Source organism: Sabethes cyaneus, chromosome 2, assembly GCF_943734655.1.
Source record: "Sabethes cyaneus chromosome 2, idSabCyanKW18_F2, whole genome shotgun sequence".
NCBI lineage: Eukaryota > Metazoa > Arthropoda > Insecta > Diptera > Culicidae > Sabethes > Sabethes cyaneus.
Genome location: NC_071354.1, coordinates 167,163,142 through 167,182,384, shown reverse-complemented (window position 1 = coordinate 167,182,384; position 19,243 = coordinate 167,163,142). Strand labels below are relative to the sequence as shown.

Genomic DNA, 19,243 nt, shown 5'->3' with positions numbered 1-19,243 from the left:
CGCTTTTTTTTTACTATTTCCTAGACATCACAGATCAATTTGGGAAATCTTTATTGCTGGTATCACGTACTGTAGAAAACTGAATTCGTCTAGAAATAATAAAAGTGGTCATGAAAATACCATAAAAGTGCTATACAATTTTAATTGCTGCTTCGGTTAGAAGTACCTATTGGTCTGTGAGATTATCATTAGTGCTTGTACGGGATTCTCCTCTGTGTGTTATTTATTCAAATTTATTTCAATTTTTGCTTCCCTAAGTTTGTAATATGTTGCTTCTTTCTGGAATATTTTGCGGTCACAGGATTTTTATTGCAATAAAAAATTTCATGTCGTCTGCCTATATAAGTATATGAGTATACTGTTAATTATATACATATTTGACTACGTCAGAAGTTGGTTTGAGAACCTTATTCTTATTTCACTAAATTATAAATAAATTATACCGTCTTTGCAATCTTACTGGTTGATTTTACTAGCTAAGTAACGGGTGACAACTGAAATTTTGGAATTTTTTCGAGGCCTCTACTCGACAACAAAGGATCTCAGAGAGAAATGAGAGTATGTATGTGTTAGCTCTCTGTGTCCCCTTTTTGTCAATATTTTTTGATTTGTTTATTCTTGCCCATTTTGGCTTAAAAAATGGCGTCGAAACAAAAAACATTTCGGGAGTGCGTTGTACACTTCTACGAAACGCCACAGAAATCTCGCCAAAAAGTATACGGTACAACATTTAAAAAACGAATATGCTGCAACTTCGACTGTTTACCATATCCTAAGAAGCTCAACAAGTACCATATCCTAAGAAGCTGAACATTGCAAGTACGAATTACTTGCATACGAATGTAACTTTTATGTCATCATTGTCATTAATTCTAAAATATTAGTCTTAACGTATATTGGAAAAATGGGTAACCATATTCACATATGTAAAATGTGGTGAAACGGGCAGTTGCCAATATGGGAAATACGGTTAGTGAATAATCTAAAACTATAAACGCCTTATTACATTGTAACGAAATCGAAAAACCTAACAGTACGTCATGTTTTCATAGCAAGAATTGCAGCTTGCACTCAAAATGCTTTACACAAGCTGAAAATCATACTTCTGCTTCTCCTAGTTGCCACCACTACCAGAGGATCACAATACATAAAACCTCCGGATGTGGGTGTGAGTGGAGGGCGCGAGAACTTTACAAACGCTTTCTTATCCGCGGGGCATGATTTGTTGTGAGCCCGAAAAAGAAGGAGTTTAAATTAGTGTTAAAACATAACACTATTCCTGAAACATTAGCCCGAATACCACTAGCCCGAAAAGCACTAGCCAGAAAGCAACTAGCCCAATTAACACAAGCCCGAATGTAACACAAGCCCGAATGCAGCACGAGCCCGAATGTAATACCAGCCCGAATGTAACATTAGGAGCTCCGTTACTGCAAGGTTGCAGAATCGGCTGGCTGCGAAGTCTGTTGCATACAAACAGAAGGTTAAGTTTTGAAACGGAGTGTAGCTCTCAGGCTTTGTTTTCGGACCCTTGCTCTTATTTATTCATTCTTTCGGACCCTTGCTCTTACTTATTCACGCACTGCAACGAGTATTTGTGAGTGCGTGTTTAGCTAACAGCTACGGTCGTCGCTCTCGATCGTCGTTGAAGCCCGAGCTGCTGATACCAATTACTTGTGAGGGTTCGCACTCCCGCCCATGAATAAAATGGAGGGCGAAGATGACGAAGAAAAGGAAAAGTAACGCAAAATTTCTTTCACATTTCTCCATTATCTTCACGGGCAGCTGATTGCTCATGAGTTTTTTGACTCGCGAATACGCTAATCAGGACGAAAATGTGAGGATGTGCGTACGCGAGTGTGCGGGTAGCAGAATGTCTGCCCACAGCAACGGCAACTGTTTCTTTTACAACTGCGTGAGCGATGTAACCGTTGAATACTATGCTTCTCATATTCTCTCGCGTGTGAGTAGGCATCGTTGACTTTTCGTTCGATTCGCAACATTGCTTTTGGTTTTATTAAATCACAAGAATACTGAAGAATAAGACACACAATAATAGCAATTTAACTGCTGTTATTAATTATTATGTAAACTTTATTTGAAAATTAGCCCTACTCTAACCTAACCTATAAATACTGAAACTAAAGACCGCCGCCTATTCATTTTGAAAGTCGCAAAAAGCGACCTAAATTTACCTAAATAGACCTAAACAGATGTGATTTCTGCTTCTGGTCCCATATCATATGATAAGCATAACTCTTATCTAGCTTAACCAAAATCAAAAGTTCAAAAATTGCTGAGTTCGAGAATCATTAGTTATCATTTTGGTTTCGTGAATGCTGCTATTAAAAGCGTAATTATCATCTTTGATCGTCCGGCTGCGAAGTCTGTTGTATAAAAACAGAAGCTTAAGTTTTGAAACGGAGCGTAGCATCCAGGCTTTGCTTTCGAATCAGTGTTGCGAAACCCACACTAGTGTGGTCTAATTTCTTCATACACGCGTACTCATTCAACAAACACGCCGCATAAGCATTTCTTTTGGACTCTCTTTATTTAATCATGCACTGTAACGAGTTTTTGCGACTGTGTTTTTAGCTAACACCTACAGTCGTCGCTCTCATTTGTCGTTGAAACCCGAGCTGGAGATACCGATTATTAGCGAGGGTTCGCACTCCCGCCCCACAGTGGGACGGCTTCAAAAATAGTGAGACATAAGTAATAGCATCAAAACCTGAAGACATAGCATAATAGTTGCTTCAGAAAAGTTTCTTAATTCAAAACGGTGGTGTGGTGAAAAAATATTCGGACTTTAGGGCGTCCCTAATTAGATACAAAAAATATTTCCTTTATTTCAAATCAGAAATGACTGCTACGTACAGAAAAGTGGTAGCTAAACTATTTAAAAAGCATACGAAGCGTTATTAAAGAGCTAGATCGAAAAAACTGTTTTAAGGGTGTCCCTAAGAGTTTGGCTCTATAACTTCTTTCATGTAGGAGATAGAAATCTTCAGTTTTCAACAAAGTTTCTCGAAAATAGTTTAGCTACAATTTTTCTGTAGGTATCAATCATTTCTGGCTTAAAATAGAGGAAATATTTTTTGTATCTGATTAGAGACACCCTAAAGTCCGAATATATTTTCATCACTAGAGAGTGCGTTTTGAATTAAGAAACTTTTCTGAAGCAACTATTATGCTATGTCTTCAGGTTTTGATGCTAATACTTATGTCTCACTATTTTTGAATCCGTCCCACTGTGCGCCCGTGAGTGGAATCGAAAGCGAAGATGATATAGAAAAGGAAAAGTAATTCAAAATTTGTATACCAGTGCGCCACTAGCTTTACGGGCAGCTGATTGAGCAATAAATTTTTTGACTCGCGAGTAAGCTATGCAGAGAGACGGTATGAGACTCTGCGTCCGCGAGTGTGTGGGTAGCAAAAGGTCTGCACACAGCAAGGGCGGATGTTTCCTTCATAAGCGTAAGTATAAGCGTTGAATGCTATGCTTCTCATACTCTCTCGCGTGTGAGTAGGCATCGTTGATTTCTCGTTCAATTCGCAACATTGCTTTTGGTTTTATTGAATCCTAAGAGTACTCATGAACAAGACACACAGCAATAGTAATTTAACTGCTGTTATTAATTGTTATGTAAACTTTATTTGAAAACTAGCCCCGCTCTAACATAACCTATAAATACTGAAACAAAAGACCGCCGCCTATTCAGTTTGAAAACCACATAAAGTCCTAACCAAAAAAGACTAACCGAGATTCGAACATACGACGACTGGCTTGTTTAACCAGTATCGTACCTCGAAGCTAACTGGGCGGCTATATTTTATAACTTGATGCGAGGACTAGGGAAAAGTAACTAGAGGTCAACTAGATCTAGGACAACGAATAGCCCTAGATAGATGTGATTTTTGAGGGGCCCCCGTGTTGTAGTGTTACATTCGGGCTAGTGACATTCGGGCTAGTGCCCTTCGAGCATGTGGTATTCGGGCTAGTGTTATAAAACCGCTGAAAATACCCTCCCGTACCCTACCTCGAAACCAACTAAGCGGTTAAAACGGGTGTACCCCATTAGGCATATGGACGATAGGCATACGAACGTTAGGTATAAATATATTGGGCATAATGGACGATAGGCTTAATCTGCGGAAGACATAATATATGGTAGGCATAATGGATGCTAAGCAATCAGCCGTTAGCTTGCTCCAATCGACTCAGTTTAAAACTGTATTGTATATACGTGAGCCAGATTACCAACGACTGACCGAATGTCATAGAAATTATTCAAGGCCTTCGACCTGCCCCAATGTTGGGTATATACTGAACTAAGGGATAACCCCTACTAGTCATTAAAACTACTAAAATGCATGCACCCAAAAAAAAGTGGAGTTGCTGGTGCATGCGGTGGATCGCCGGCGAACATTAGCGGCCCCTTCTTCTTCTTCAGCATAAAGCCGGGGTGGATCGTGCTGTTTCAAGCACTCGTCTCCATGCAACTCGGTCTTGGGCCACTCGTTGCCAATTTTCTAGTCGTCTCAGAAGTCGCAAATCGCTTTCGACCTGGTCGAGCCATCGTGCGCGTTGGGCCTCCCTGTTCCTGGTGCCGGTGCCGGTGTCGCACTGTCGTCCGGCATCCTTAAGACGTGTCCGGTCCACCGTAGCCTGCTAACTTTCGCTAGATGTATGATGGGAGTCTCCCCAAGCAGTGCCTGTAGCTCGTGATTCATACGTCTCTGCCACTCTCCACTTTCAGTTTGTACTCCGCCAAATATCGTGCGCAGCATTTTGCGCTCGAACACGGCAAGGGCGCGTATGTCCTCCGTGAGCAGCGTCACGGCTTCAAGTTCTACCGGTCTAATAAGGGTTTTGTACATTGTTAGCTTCGTGCGGCGGCGTATGCTTCCTGATTGTAGCGTTTTGCGAAGGGCAAGGTAGGCCCGATTTCCCGCTTGGATGCGCCGCTGGATCTCCTTACTAGTGTTGTTGTCCGCGGTCACCAGCGTTCCCAAATACACGAACTCTTCTACCACTTCTAGTTCGTCGCCGTCAACGGTTACCGTCCGTGGGAGACGCACGTTTGTTTCCTTGAGCCTCTTTCTTTCATGTATTTGGTCTTCGACGCATTTATGTTTAGCCCAATTCTCCTAGACTCCACTTTCAGTCTGGCGTAGATTGCCGCCGCCGTCGCAAAGTTCCTGGCTATGATATCGAGGTCATCTGCAAAGTCTAGAAGTTGGCTACCCTTGGTAAAAATCGTGCCTCTCGTTTCGATGCGCCTCGTCGGATCACCCCCGCAAGAGCGATGTTGAACAGCAAGCAGGATAAACCGTCATCTTGTCTCAACCCTCGCCGCATCTCTTATGGGCTCGAGAGTGTCCCAGAGATGCGTACGAAACACTCTCAGTGTGATAGACGAGAATGATGTATTGAAGTGGTTGATGGGACAGGACATGTTGCAAGAATGCCGGGTGATTAGCCTGTGAAGATAGGGTTTTCTTTATGTTCGGAAAGAACAAGACGATAGCGAGCAAGATGGCTAGACCGGGCAGTCTAAAAAAAGCAAAGCCTAGGTGCTACATTCCGTTATCGAAACTTGACCTTCTGTTTTCATACGACAGACTTCGCAGCCAACTGTTCGAGTGCAGGACAATTGCAGGGCCAGTTGCTACGATCCTATTGACTCTAACAGCCTCTCCCAGTCGAGATTCGAGCATACGACGACTGATTAGTTTATTAGGCCAGCGTCATACCTCGAAGCCAACTGGGAGGCACACACCAGGAACCAGGCAGTCTACAAGTGAGTAAATTGAGGAATTTCGTTCACTAGACTATCTCAAGAAACGGAAAACCAATTAAATAAATAAATAGGGAGCGCGCAAATCGTCGGTAAAACTAATAATTCTTTGATACATTTTGACTTTTTCTGCGTAAAGCTCGTGCTTTCTGCACCTTGTAGACATTTAATCAAAAACATTTGATGGTTCTCTGAGAGACCAGGCTAACGTCTTGCGTATTACATCATTTCGGATTACCAGTTGTTCGTCTGGGGTCAGCTTCAGGCAGAACTTTTTTTGGTCACTAGAGATGGTTAAATGCCCAAAACATGAAGATATGTATGAAGTGTTCGAATCATGGTATAGTTACCAAAAAATTATTATGCCAGCAAATTTCTCAATAATTTTGTTACATTTTGGTTTGTATTGTACGGTTAATGCTACCTGTTTCTAAGATTCCTACTCACACACCTCAGAAGCCATTTTTTGTCATTTCTTCTTAAAGTTATAATTTTGGCGATGACATTTATTTCATAGAACTCGTGCTAGTATCACCTTTTCGTTGCTGCCTTGATCAAATTCTTTGTTAAAATGTAGTTAAAGGAAAGATAGGTACTACCGCAACCAAAAGAGCAATAACCCATCTTCCCTTCCAAAGCCATTTTCCGTAAATGTTAAAGCCATCAAATAATGCTTTCCTCGCTCGCTTTAAGCCCATGCGGTCGCCTTCTTCAACCACTGACACTCCGACCGACCAATTTCTAATAAGTGTGCTCTTATCTCCGGGTTGTTGGTCCTTTGCTTCGGTACATTGGCTTTGCATCAGATAATTTTAATGAAAAAATATTTTGCCACTAGCAGTCAGCGACACTTATCCCTCCTGTGACGGTGGCCTTTCGTTAGTTTTTCCTTCTTCACTTGCCGCGCGCATATCTCCGCATTAACGGAGCAAAAAAAATCATACACTTCCTTTAGTATAGGATCGCCGGCCCTCGGTTCGAACCCTTTTTGGCTGCAATGCAGAGGCCGGCCTCTGGCGGGGTTCGGGTATGTGTGTTGGTAACTACGAGTAGCATTCAAAAAGTATGACACATTTCATCGTCCACAGGATGCTCAAGGCCATTTGCCTGGCGCTTTCTTAGACGATACCGTCAACGTAGCACTAGATATGCACAGTATAGTAAAAGGAAACGGCAGTTCTTTGATGAGCTGTCAGAGGGTCTTCCTTCTTCGTAAAGATATGGACTGCATGCTCGGATGGCAAGTGGATAGTTAGTTTTCAATTTCCGGACCGATAAGATCGTCCAGTTGAGAAGCGTTTAGATGAAAAGCTTGCGGATGAGACGGAAAACCTGATCGCATCAATTTATTTGATATCCTTTACGAAGGAAATTACAATTTGAATATCGTTATCTTTACCGTCTGCTGCTTGGTTCGCTGATACGAATTCAACGGTGCAGACACGCCGACCTAGTAACACCGGGAGCTTATGGAGCACCTTTAAAGCACAGAACATGTGTAAGACCACAGATCCAGTGTTGCCAATGTTCGACAATCCAGTGCGCATACTCACCATTTTGTTGTTTGGGGGACAGTCGGTGTCGCTTTCCACGCGTTCCGTTTGCTGGTGGCTTTTGATTTTTTATATTAATTGTAGCCAGAACAGTTTCAAGTTCAGATTAATGCAGTTCACCCAGTCTCTGGCAAACTGGCAACGGAACCAGACGTACGTAAAATCACTATGCGACATCCAAACTTTCGCAGCTTGATTTATTCCGGATCTGAGTTTAACTTCATTATAGCGGCATTTGATATGAATGTTATGCAACAGTATTGAGGATATTGAATTTTAATGGTGATGAGCTGTCGCGAATGGTTATTAATTAGAAACGGGATGAAATAAATTTAAAGCAAATAGACTGAAGAGACTCTCAATAACGATAAGCTCAACACACTCATAAATTGTACTGTTCAGTAATCGAAACTGTTATTGTTTTCCGCTAATATAATTCACGACTACTGAATGACTATACTGAAACGCATGCAACTATCAGCGTGATATATTTTTGTTTTGGCAACCTGATCGCGATTCCATTGGGTGATTCAGCTGAAAACGATCAAAAATTCCAAAAATCTAGTAATTAAATGCAGCAAGCTGAATCGATTATGGAATACAGAAAGCAAAATTAGTGAAATGGTTAATGCAGATTTTTCAAGCCAAACAATTGTCTGACGACATTATGATTTTGTTGGGGGTGGTAGCTTCATTTAATTGTTTACCAGAAAAGAAATCCTTAAATCTTCCAACAGGCTAGTAACTCTATTAGCTTAGTGACTATACTCGAAAGATCAAAGTTTATTGTTCATTAACACTACTTGTATGATGAAAAACTATATTGCAATAGGGTTTTTTCTAATTCCCGTCATAATAAGTAAAGCCATTCTAATTTTCATCATTTGTTGGATGGATTTAATGAATACTCCAAAAGTTCTTGTGCCGGTTTGACTAAAACACACTTACCTTCCGATCCGTGAACTTTGAAATTACTGAAAAGCGATTATTAAAGCATATTATTGAAATTACGCATCTGATTTTATTTCTAAAATTCGTCGTACCGTTTTAAAATCCGTCCATCAAAATTTTTCATCGTCCGAACTAAAAATCACAACAATGTTTACGAAGCTAACGCGCATGTATTTGTGTATGACGGAATGACAAATGTTATTCTACAAAATTCCTGCAGGTCAGGCACATTTTCCTGGCTGTAGAATAACTGAAGTTTTTGGAGCGTCTTAGTAGAATACGAAACCTAAAAATAAAAAATAAGAAAACTTATCCAATTTAATTCTACTATGTGTATTTTATTCAATGACAGATACGTATTTCGCCTACGACTTGCAGGCTTCCTCAGTTCGAAAACAGACACTGAGGAAGCCTGCAAGTCGTAGGCGAAATACGTATCTGTCATTGAATAAAATACACATAGTAGAATTAAATTGGATAAGTTTTCTTATTTTTTATTTTTAGGTGTAGAATAACGACAATGCCTTGCGTGAGTTATTTTCATTTATGAATGACGGAAATTAAAACGATTAGTCGACATTGTCTTCTTCGTCGCACGAAAAAACGTAGGAAATTTGGCTGGTAGGACTTCTTTAATGAAAAACTTTAATGATAACTAAAATATAACTAGTTTTGCATTGCGTGTCACAAAAATGCTGATATTTTTAATAATTTGTGTTGGATAGGACGGGAATAGGCAATTACGACGATGTAGCAACATACCCTACCTTTGTATGATGAAAAACTTGCAATAGAAACAAACAAGAGGTATATCTATGGGTAATCTTCTTTTCTTTTTTCAAAACAAATTTTCATTTTTAATTCAAGTGTGGAAAATTTGATATTTGGAAATGGGAAGGAATATTTTTCAAATTATTAATCTATACCTATAAAGAAGGATTTCTGTCTGTCTGTCTGTCTGTCTGTCCGTATGTTCCTTATAGAATCCAACACTACTGAACCAATCGGCATGAAAATATGCATGTAGAGGTTTTTTGGGGCCAGGAAAGGTTTTAGTGATGGTTAGAAACCCCTCCCCCCACTAAGAGGGGGGGCTCCCATACAAATGAAACACAAATTTCTGCATAACTCGACGACTAATCAAGCAAATAGTACAAAATTTGGCATGTGGGTGTTTTCGGTGACAAAAATTTATTCTATGGTAAATTGAGACCCCTCCCCTCTTTATAAGGGGAATTATAACTCCTCTCCTCTTTAAAAGGGGGGGCTTCCATACAAATTTCCTCATAACTCGAGAACTAATCAAGCAAATGGAACCAAATTTGGCATGTGAAGGTTTTCGAGGGCAAGAATATTTTCTATAGTAAATTAGGACCCCTCCCCACTTTAAGAGGGGGGGCTCCTGTACCAAAGAAACACAATTTTCCTCATAACTCGAAAAGTAATTAAGCAAATGGAACCAAATTTGGCATGTGGAGGTTTTTGGAGACAAAAATTTTTTCTATGATTAATTGGGACCCCTCCCCGTTTTAGGAGGGGGGGATCCTATACATATGAAATACAAATTTCCTCATAACTGAAGAACTAATCAAGCAAATGGAACAAAATTTAGCATGTAAGTGGTTTTGGACGCAAGATTTTTTTCTATGGTGAATTGAGACCCCTCTCTTCTTTAGAAAGCGAGTTATGGCCCATCTCCCCTTTAAGAGGGTGGGCTTCCATACAAATGAAATGCAAATTTCCTCTTATCTCGAGAACTAAACAATCAAATGGAACCAAATTTGGCATGTGGGAGATTTTGGAGTCTTGAATTTATTTTACGATAGTTAGAGACCCCTCACCCCTGTGGTAGGGGGATATGGACTCTCATACAAATAAAACAGAAATTTTTGCGAAACTCAAAAACTAATCGAACTCGAGAAATTCGAGACTCTTCCATAAAACATTAGTCAATACAAGACCACAAAAACTATCTATAGTAACACTAGATCATTCAGGACGAGATGGTCGCGAGTGTTGCCGGTGACCCGCCGTCGGAAGCGCCGCCCACTGGGGGGCTTGCAAAACTCGAGATTGTGACAAAGATCATCCGAGATTCATGATTTATGTACAACACAGGTTAATTTGTGGCAATACGAAGTTTGTCGGGTCAGCTAGTAGTGTCTATAAAAGAATCTATTCTACGATCAGAATGACAGATTTTGGTCTTATAGACATTGATGGTTTGTAAAAATGTTTTGACTTTGAATGTTGAATTGTACATAAGTTTCAGAATAACTCACCAAATTTTGAATTGTTTTTTATCATAAAATGGCCTATTTACTATTCGAACACTGCGATTGTCAGTAGAATAACTAAACGAATATATTTTACTTAAAGATAAAACTCAGCAGTGAGTGAACGAGAAGCTTAGCCATTGGCAAACCCCGCAATATTTTCCTAGAAAGCATAATTTGAAAACAATGGAAAGAAAAAAAGCAGTGGAACAGAGAAAACAGTGTAAACGGCGAATAGAAAAACAGAGAAAAACAAAACGAACATAAAACAAATACAGCTGAAAAAACAAAGAAGCAACAAAAATCAAAGAAACTAAAGGAAAAATTTGAGAATATATACAATGGAGAAAAAAGGAAAAAAAGGTGATTGTCATCGGAAGCGTCGCCGGAAACAAAGAAAAAGGCCGGGTAGACCTTACGACAGAATGGTACATCATTTGACTCCAAGTCGATTCACAGGGTTTCAGACGATTCTCAGCGATTACCTTCAAATCGTTTTCAGAAACTGCTTGTAAATTACTACCCACCAGCAAGTGGTCAGGTGTCAGTACATCCAGGTCATTGGGGTCCCCTGGTATCGAAGTGAGGGTTTGAGAGTTGAGGCACATCTCGACATGCGCCGTTTAAGCCAGCAGATTCATAATCTATACTATATAATCTGCAGATATTATAATCTGAATTAAAGTTGCCAGCTAGAAGATGATTTTTCGACGATTTAAGCGCTGTTTCCCAGAGTCCTCCAAAACGTGGAGCATTGTCCTAATGGAACTCGACAATCTTTCCTCGGCGGGCGATAAGACGGCGTAGGGTAGCCAGAAAACGAGGAGTTGCTAAGTCACTCACTAGCTCGATGTGGACGACTTGAGTTGAAAAACAGACGAAGATGGCCACGTCTGCTTCGGTAGGACCATGCTTTCGAACTGCAGACTTTACATAGAATGGTCTACAATAGTCGACACCGCACACGGAAAATGGACGCTTCGGCGAAATTCGCGATACCGGTAGATCGGCTGTGCCCTGCTGGACAAGAGTGGGCAGGAATCTGAAACAAGTCTGGTATTGATGGAAGACGGACCTTATAAGCTTTCTGCCGTCGATGATCCAGAACTACTGACGGAGAGTGGCTAGCAGGAGTTGCGGACCTGCGTGCAGTAGTGCTACATGAAAACTGCTAGCCAGCAGAGCAGACAGTGCCGTCTTTGTCTACGAATGGCGTGATCCATTTCAGTAATGGTGACTTGGCGACACTACAGAGACTATAGATTACAGAGGCGACTTGGCTCTCAAAAACCGCTAAATCAAAACGGAGAGTACCATCACAAATAAAGGTAACTCTCCGTTTTGATTCAAAATTTAGCGGTTTTTGAGTGTCAAGTCGCCTCTGTAACCTATAGTTTCTGTAGGCGACACGTCCACTATTGATGAGTTCCGATAATTCCTCATTGAAGCTATTGCGTTGCGCTAACTGGCAAAGTAGACGATCAGCGTGCTCTGGCTCAAAGGTGGTGAGTGATGGAACGGACGAATAGTCAGGGCCGTTTACAGCTAGCGTAGCCATATTCAACCCAGAACGATGTATTTGTGCATGTTCTCGCAGTCGCTGCTCATAGCGAACACAATATGGTACTACTCGTTGAAGTCTACTGTATCGAAAGTAGTATGAAAGTAACTCCTCGCTGAAATTGACTTGCAGCAGTGATTGCCCCTCAACCGGAACTTCACGCACTTCCTCGGATGCCATTGGAGAATATTCTTGGTCGATGATGGTCTTGGGCTAGCGATCGGGGGTCAACATAAGCCAGCGAGGGCCACCCCACCAGCGAGATGAGCTACGAAGATCCGGTGGATTTAAGCCACGTGAAACATCGTCCGCCGGGTTTTCGAATCCAGCGATGTTTCCCCATTTGTCGATGTTCGTAGTAGGCTGGATTTTGGAAACTCGATTAGCGACAAATGTTTTCCAGCGATTTGGAGAGGCACGTAACCACTGTAGTACAGTACTGAAATCCGTTCAAAAATTGACTGAGGCTTCGATTTTCAACAACACTCGATCTTCTTGTATGGTTAAGTGGTTAAGTGTGCGGCGTACAGTTTTAGCCTAGCGATGGAATGGTGTGTAGATAGTTAAGCGACCTTCGACTTCGACTACAGTAGCTCCACACTAACTCCTTTCGCCATCTCCGTTCGTGTGTAACAGCATGCACAGCATGGGCAATCGACAAGGTAACGGTAAAGAAATGCAGCTGAACATTGTTGACTTCAGGAGCAAGCACAAATCGAGAAATACGGATATCGACGAGAATTTGGAGAGTAGTGTGGAACAGGTTCCACTCAGCTTGTGGTTTCTTTGGTAGAGGGGAGTCCCATTCACAGGTGACACCATTGCGCTTCAGTGTCCACAATCGTTGCACAAACCACTTTGCCTTGGTTGTTGATATACCTAACAGTCCAAAAGGGTCGAATATTTGGGCGAAGTAAGACATCATCTTTCGCTTGGTGAGGACAGCAACAGGGAGAGGCAATTCCATCTTGAACCGAAGCTTATCAGCTGATAGATTCATCAGAAGGCCGACTGTGGAGATTGTCTGCTCATCCTAAACGTCGTGTAGCGGCATATCCTGCCAGGTCTCCTAACGGCACATTTTTCAGGATTTTCGGAGCATTATATGTCCACTTCTGCAGCGTGAGCCCAGCGGAATCGGGCATCGCAATGATTTCTTTTCGTAGGGTGATAGCAGATTCCACGTCCGACGTTCCTGACAGAATGTCATCAACGTAGAAATCCGCGATGATCGCTTCGACAGTGGCAGGGTACAAATGCTCATGATCCTTCGCAATCTTCTAAAGCGTGTTTGTTGCCGGATACGGAACGCTTGTCGTTCCGTATGTAACGGTTGGTAGTTTGAAGGTAGCGATCAGATCTAGTAGACAGAATAGAGCTCTTACTGAACCACAGGTCCAACAAGCAGCGTGTCGTTCAAAAAGTGGCCCGATGAAGCCTTGTATGAAGCATTGTAGACTACCCTGACCTTCGTAGTCATGCTAGATTCCTTAAATACAACGTGATTGAGAATGTAGCAATGTTGAATTCGATCATCTGCAGGGGCTTGAACCTTTTTAATATGTCCAAGCCACAGATACTCCTCCATAAACTGATGATACAAGACCTTTGTTGCAGGATATCGTTCGTGTCGAAGTTTCGGACTCGGTCAACTCTCGGTAGACACACGATGTATCTGCCTGTGGGATCGCGCGTTGTCGTTGCTGCGTAGAACACTTCGCAATGACCTTCTTCGATAGACCGGACTGGAACGGATGGAATTGTCACAATTTCCCAGAATTTCTGTAAGGCAGCTTCTTGTCGATGATCTGCCGTGGAGAAATAGCAAAACCGTAGAATACGGGTGGCCGTGCGAGGTGCGAGGTCAGTAGCCGCCCTACCAAATGATGTTTTGATTACCCAAGGAAGACCTTCACCCACAGAAATCTCCCGTCCCGTATGGAGTTCTCAGTATGTTCCGTTACCAATTACTAGTTCGACATGTCCAGGAACGTTGAATTGTGGATCTGATAATGTGTCATTCGGCTGTGTCCATGCCGAGATATTAATCGGTGTAGTGGCAGCTCCGAGGATGGCTGCTTCAGCACCAAGAACCGCAATTTCATTGGGATCGTCCGATCTCCCAACTCGATGGTTGCAGTAATAGCACTACATATCTTCTGTGTGGATGATCCAATGCGAAAGATACATCTACGGTAGACCAGTGGCTGTAGAGGGTCTTAGCCAACTGTTTCCTGCAGTGTCACGGTACATGCAGTTTAGACTGCCATGCTGACTTAGCGAAAACCAGAGGGTACCACGGTTTGCGAGGTGGAAAAAAGCGGCTGTTGGACCGTTGAGGCAAAGACAGCGGCATTAGACGATTCGGTAGACTGCAGAGCTAGACTTGCGAATACCTTTTTTGGAGCAGAATCGCGCAGAAACGAGCGATGCTTCCCGTGACAGGTACGGCAAATATATTTCGAGCCGCATTTTTTATCCGGTAACCGAAGCTGTGACAATTCCAGCACATCTGTTTCTGGGAAAACAGAAAACAGAAAATAAAAAACAAAAAACAGAAAACAGAAAACAGAAAACAGAAAACAGAAAACAGAAAACAGAAAACAGAAAACAGAAAACAGAAAACAGAAAACAGAAAACAGAAAACAGAAAACAGAAAACAGAAAACAGAAAACAGAAAACAGAAAACAGAAAACAGAAAACAGAAAACAGAAAACAGAAAACAGAAAACAGAAAACAGAAAACAGAAAACAGAAAACAGAAAACAGAAAACAGAAAACAGAAAACAGAAAACAGAAAACAGAAAACAGAAAACAGAAAACAGAAAACAGAAAACAGAAAACAGAAAACAGAAAACAGAAAACAGAAAACAGAAAACAGAAAACAGAAAACAGAAAACAGAAAACAGAAAACAGAAAACAGAAAACAGAAAACAGAAAACAGAAAACAGAAAACAGAAAATAGAAAACAGAAAACAGAAAACAGAAAACAGAAGACAGAAAACAGAAAACAGAAAACAGAAAACAGAAAACAGAAAACAGAAAACAGAATTGTAAATAGTAAAACAATTAGTAGACCCAAAGTGTCCAAAGTGTCCAGGGCAACCTTCGTCTTCGATTTAAGCACGGGTCCCACAAGTGGCAAGTCGGCTTAGCTATCGTCGTTTGGAAATTAATTGTACAAGCTTCACTTACAAACGTGTTTCTTTGTACAAACAAGCGTCAAATGCACTTACAGACTGGCTAATGTGAATCGATTTTAGTGCCTTGGCCTTAAATGATACAAATGTTTCTTTTGAATTCACATTTGTGAGGTGGATTTCAGTTAGGAACTCAAATTCATACTTGTGCTATTGTTGATCTCGACAAGCTAGCATGCATCCCAGTCGGCCTCGAGGTACGACGCTGGTCCAACAAGCCAATCGACATATGTTCGAATCTCGGCTGGGAGAGGTTATTAGATTCAATAGGATCGTAGCATTTAGTCCCGCAATTGTCTTGTACTCTAACAGCTGGTTTCGAAGTCTGTTGTATAAAATACAGAAGGTCTAGTTTCGAAAACGTAATCTAGCACCTAGGGTTTGCTTTTTAGGCATGTACATAATTCATTATCAGCTCCAGCAGATATTTCGATATCAATTTAGCGTATTTGGATCGCTTAATATTAGTGTAGGCTTCATCCTGTTATAAGCAGCAAAATTCGTGATACAGTCACAATCAAAATCACGACAACTGTGCACTGAATCTGAAAGTGAACTGACTTAATCGCAACTTTCCAACCGGTTCGTTATCTAGCCCCTAGCTTCTAGAAAAGTAAACCTTATCCAATTTGAAACACATCGCAGCAACCCATCATTAACAGTCGTAAAACCCGTATCATGCAGACTTCCGTAAAATGCCATGTTTTTGTCAATTTTTCAACAAAAACAAACAGTACCGTGCTCTCACCGATAAAACCATCCAATCGATTGCTAACTCCGAATCCTCATCCATCGTCCCAGCAGCGGGTCAGATTTCTGCCTCGGAAATGGTACAGTTAAAGGCGGAGGTGTGGTCCCTGCGGAATTCTTTGTCCGATTCGCTAGCCATCAACAGCAACATGCAGGTACGTGTCACGGTTTGATGTATGAATGTGCTGTGGAGATTGCTATCGCTTATTCCTTATGGATCCCCGTTTTTTTTGTACCGACGACGATGTGGTGCTTCCGACCGACGCCATAGCAGGACGCCGTAACGCAAACGGTTGCCGAAAAATACGCCCTACTGGAAGAGCTGAACGGAGCCAAGAGTGAAATCGCGCTGCTGGAAGCGCACTCCCGGAAGGAGCGTGATTTGTACTGTCAGAAGAAGGATCAGTTTCTGCAGGAAATTGCATCCTATCGGATGAAAATTAACGAGCTGTCATATCTCGTGGTGAGTAGTCGGCTTCAACTCTGTTAGAGCTATGAATGTTTCTCAAACTAGGTCGAAAATTTTGAGCGGAAATACGAGATTTTAGTAAAATAAATTTTTTTTACTGTAGGAGAAACTGTCGGAGCAAAACATTGAGCTGAAAAAATCTTTGTTAGATGCGAATGATACAATTTACAAAGTCAGCAAGAAATACGTGCATCTCAAGAGAATGCAGTTTTGAAATATTTCCAGTTTTTAGGGAATCAGTACTATATTTAATAAACTAAATTTATTTTCACATAGCACGGGAAACAACTCGGACAGTGGAAAATTGTTAAAGAACACATAAACATCCATAATGTTTATGCAAAATTTTTACATTCGCCTTCCGTTGGGAAATTCAAAGCGCTTCTGGCAAGATGTAAAAATGCTAGAAAAAAAAAGAACAGTCAGAAAACTATGGTCTGCCGTATTCCACAATTCAACAGAACGGAGCCACCAGGACCAATTTATAGCACAAAACTTGTTTCATCTGTGGTGCGCTTGTAGGCCAGATATTTCACACCTGCATCAATTCGACGGGTGACTTCCTCATCCACAGCAGCAGCAGCAGCAACAACAACAACGCCGGCAGACGTCGGCAACGGCAACGAGCAGGACTGCGAACGAAACCGTCAAGTCTACTGGGACGATTTTCGACATCCTGCCCGGTCAACACCAGCACAGTGTCGGTACCGAAAGAGAGCTCCCGCAGACGGCAACAACGGGAGTTTTATGTTCCCTGAATCGCGTGGGCGTATAGGCATCCTGCAGCCTACACACTATTGTAGTTTGTTATTCCGATCCATCCGTAGATGGGTAAGTAGATCACACGAATGCTCGATGATATGTACTATTGCTGCTGGTTGGGATGTTCTCGATGGGACCCCAGAGAGACATTTTTGTGTTGAAGTATCGCATATATGGCAAATTAAACTCCTTTTTTATTGCGAAATACTGATATGAACAGGAACAAAGAATTCCTTAATAAATACATATTTTACGGAAAGTTTTAAATAACTTTTTACAAACTGACATAACGTATTACAAAACTAACCGAGTAAATTCAAAGCAGTATTATTCCTGTAATAAAACCCAGACCCAGACATAAAGAAAAGGCGGGGCACTTGACCATTTAGAAGAATGTTTTGGCCTGGATAATGGGAATAAACGTAGGTTGGAGAATATATTATTACTAATCACAAAAATAAGAACTGATTAGGTTGAATTTCAGACTTTCGGATACAACTGGATTAAAATCAAAATTGAAATTGAACAAGAAATTTGAGTTGAAATTGAAATTGAAATCGGAGTTTATATGAGGCGTTTAATTAGATTTGAATTTTAACTAATTTGGGCTTGAAGCTTTATTTCAAATTGAACCGGAAATTGGAATTTAAATGGGATTTGAAATTAGACTTAAATTTAAAGTAATTTGTATTAAGACTTTTGCTTGTAATTAGGAACGAAATCGGACTTAAAACAGAATTTTAAGTTTTTATTCGAAACTTGAAATTGTATTTGAAACTAGCTAAACCCGGTGCCAGCGTTGCTACGCTTGCAACTAAATAAATGAAAATTTAATAGAACTGGTGCGTTTATAGTTGTTTCTTCGGAATGACTTTTGTTAAAATATTTTTGTTTATTAATATGTTACTGCGATTATAACTCAGAGGGGGAGTGGTTTCGAACTGCCATAGAAACATAGAAACATTCGTTGGCCTCAAACCTCACATGCCAAAAATGGTTCCATTTGCTTGATTCTCAAGTTATGCCGAAATTTGAGTTTCACTTGTATGCAAGTCCCCCACTTCCAGAGGACGGAGGGTTCTCAAACTATCTATCTATATATAAAAGAGGCTTGTCTGTAGCCAAAACCAGGTCCCTGACAGAAGATAAGAGGCTTATCGGTAACTAAAAATAAGCCCCTGACTGGAAGTCATGCTTTCGTAGCAATGGGTTCTATTCTCATTCTCCTCACTGGTCGACTGCTGGACTGCTTGATTGCACAACTGGTCGTCTAGACTGCTCGATTTGATTGCTCGACTAGACTGCTCAACTGGACTATTCGACTGCTCGATTTAACAGCTCAACTGGACTTCTTGACAAAGCTTTTTGATTCGACTGCTCGATTCAATTACTCGATTCATCTGCTCGACTAGACTACTAAATTTAACCGCTCGACTTAACAGCTCGACTTGATTGCTAGAGTCAACTGCTTGACTCGACTGCTTGATTCGACTGCTCGACCCGCCTACTCGATTGGATTGCTCGCGTGATATCAACGTGCCGCTCATTTGAATCGGTTCGCGGCAGAAAACGGACGGTTCAGGTCACCAGTCACATAAAAGAGCCATTTTGCCCACCTATATAATCAGCACAGTGGAGATGATGTTTTTATTCAGTTAAATAAAACTCAATGCGAGCATAAAAACTATTTGTTTCAGCTTTAGGCTACGACTCTTTCATGTACAACATTTTAGAGTTATATTATTGTAAACGTAAGATCTTCACATGCTATGATGCAAATAAATTTGATATAATTTGACATAAATCTCAAAGAACTAATACAAAGGTTAAACATCTTCGCTGGCACTGGCAACTCCGCAGTTTTCTTGACATACATTTATATTTTCTGGATCGTGAGATTCGGGCTCAACTAGTCCATCAT

At 41.1% G+C, this 19,243-nt stretch overlaps 1 protein-coding gene across 1 annotated transcript; it reads left to right on the top strand.

Annotated features, from left to right (window-relative positions):
• The first annotated feature begins 16,036 nt into the window (after positions 1 to 16,036).
• LOC128733483 (uncharacterized) lies at positions 16,037 to 16,774 on the top strand. The gene is made up of 3 exons (XM_053827094.1): positions 16,037 to 16,246; positions 16,366 to 16,554; positions 16,664 to 16,774. Exons 1-3 carry the CDS (start codon positions 16,037 to 16,039, stop codon positions 16,772 to 16,774), a joined length of 510 nt encoding a protein of 169 aa, XP_053683069.1.
• Positions 16,775 to 19,243: the final 2,469 nt, after the last annotated feature.

What these genes read in the sequence shown, in the direction of transcription:
- LOC128733483 (XM_053827094.1), top strand. Translation starts at nt 16,037, where the DNA reads ATGCCATGTTTTTGTCAATTTTTCAACAAAAACAAACAGTACCGTGCT. An exon ending in CCATCAACAGCAACATGCAG is followed by an intron (nt 16,247 to 16,365) that starts GTACGTGTCACG and finishes ACGCCATAGCAG; the next exon opens with GACGCCGTAACGCAAACGGT. An exon ending in ACGAGCTGTCATATCTCGTG is followed by an intron (nt 16,555 to 16,663) that starts GTGAGTAGTCGG and finishes TTTTTACTGTAG; the next exon opens with GAGAAACTGTCGGAGCAAAA.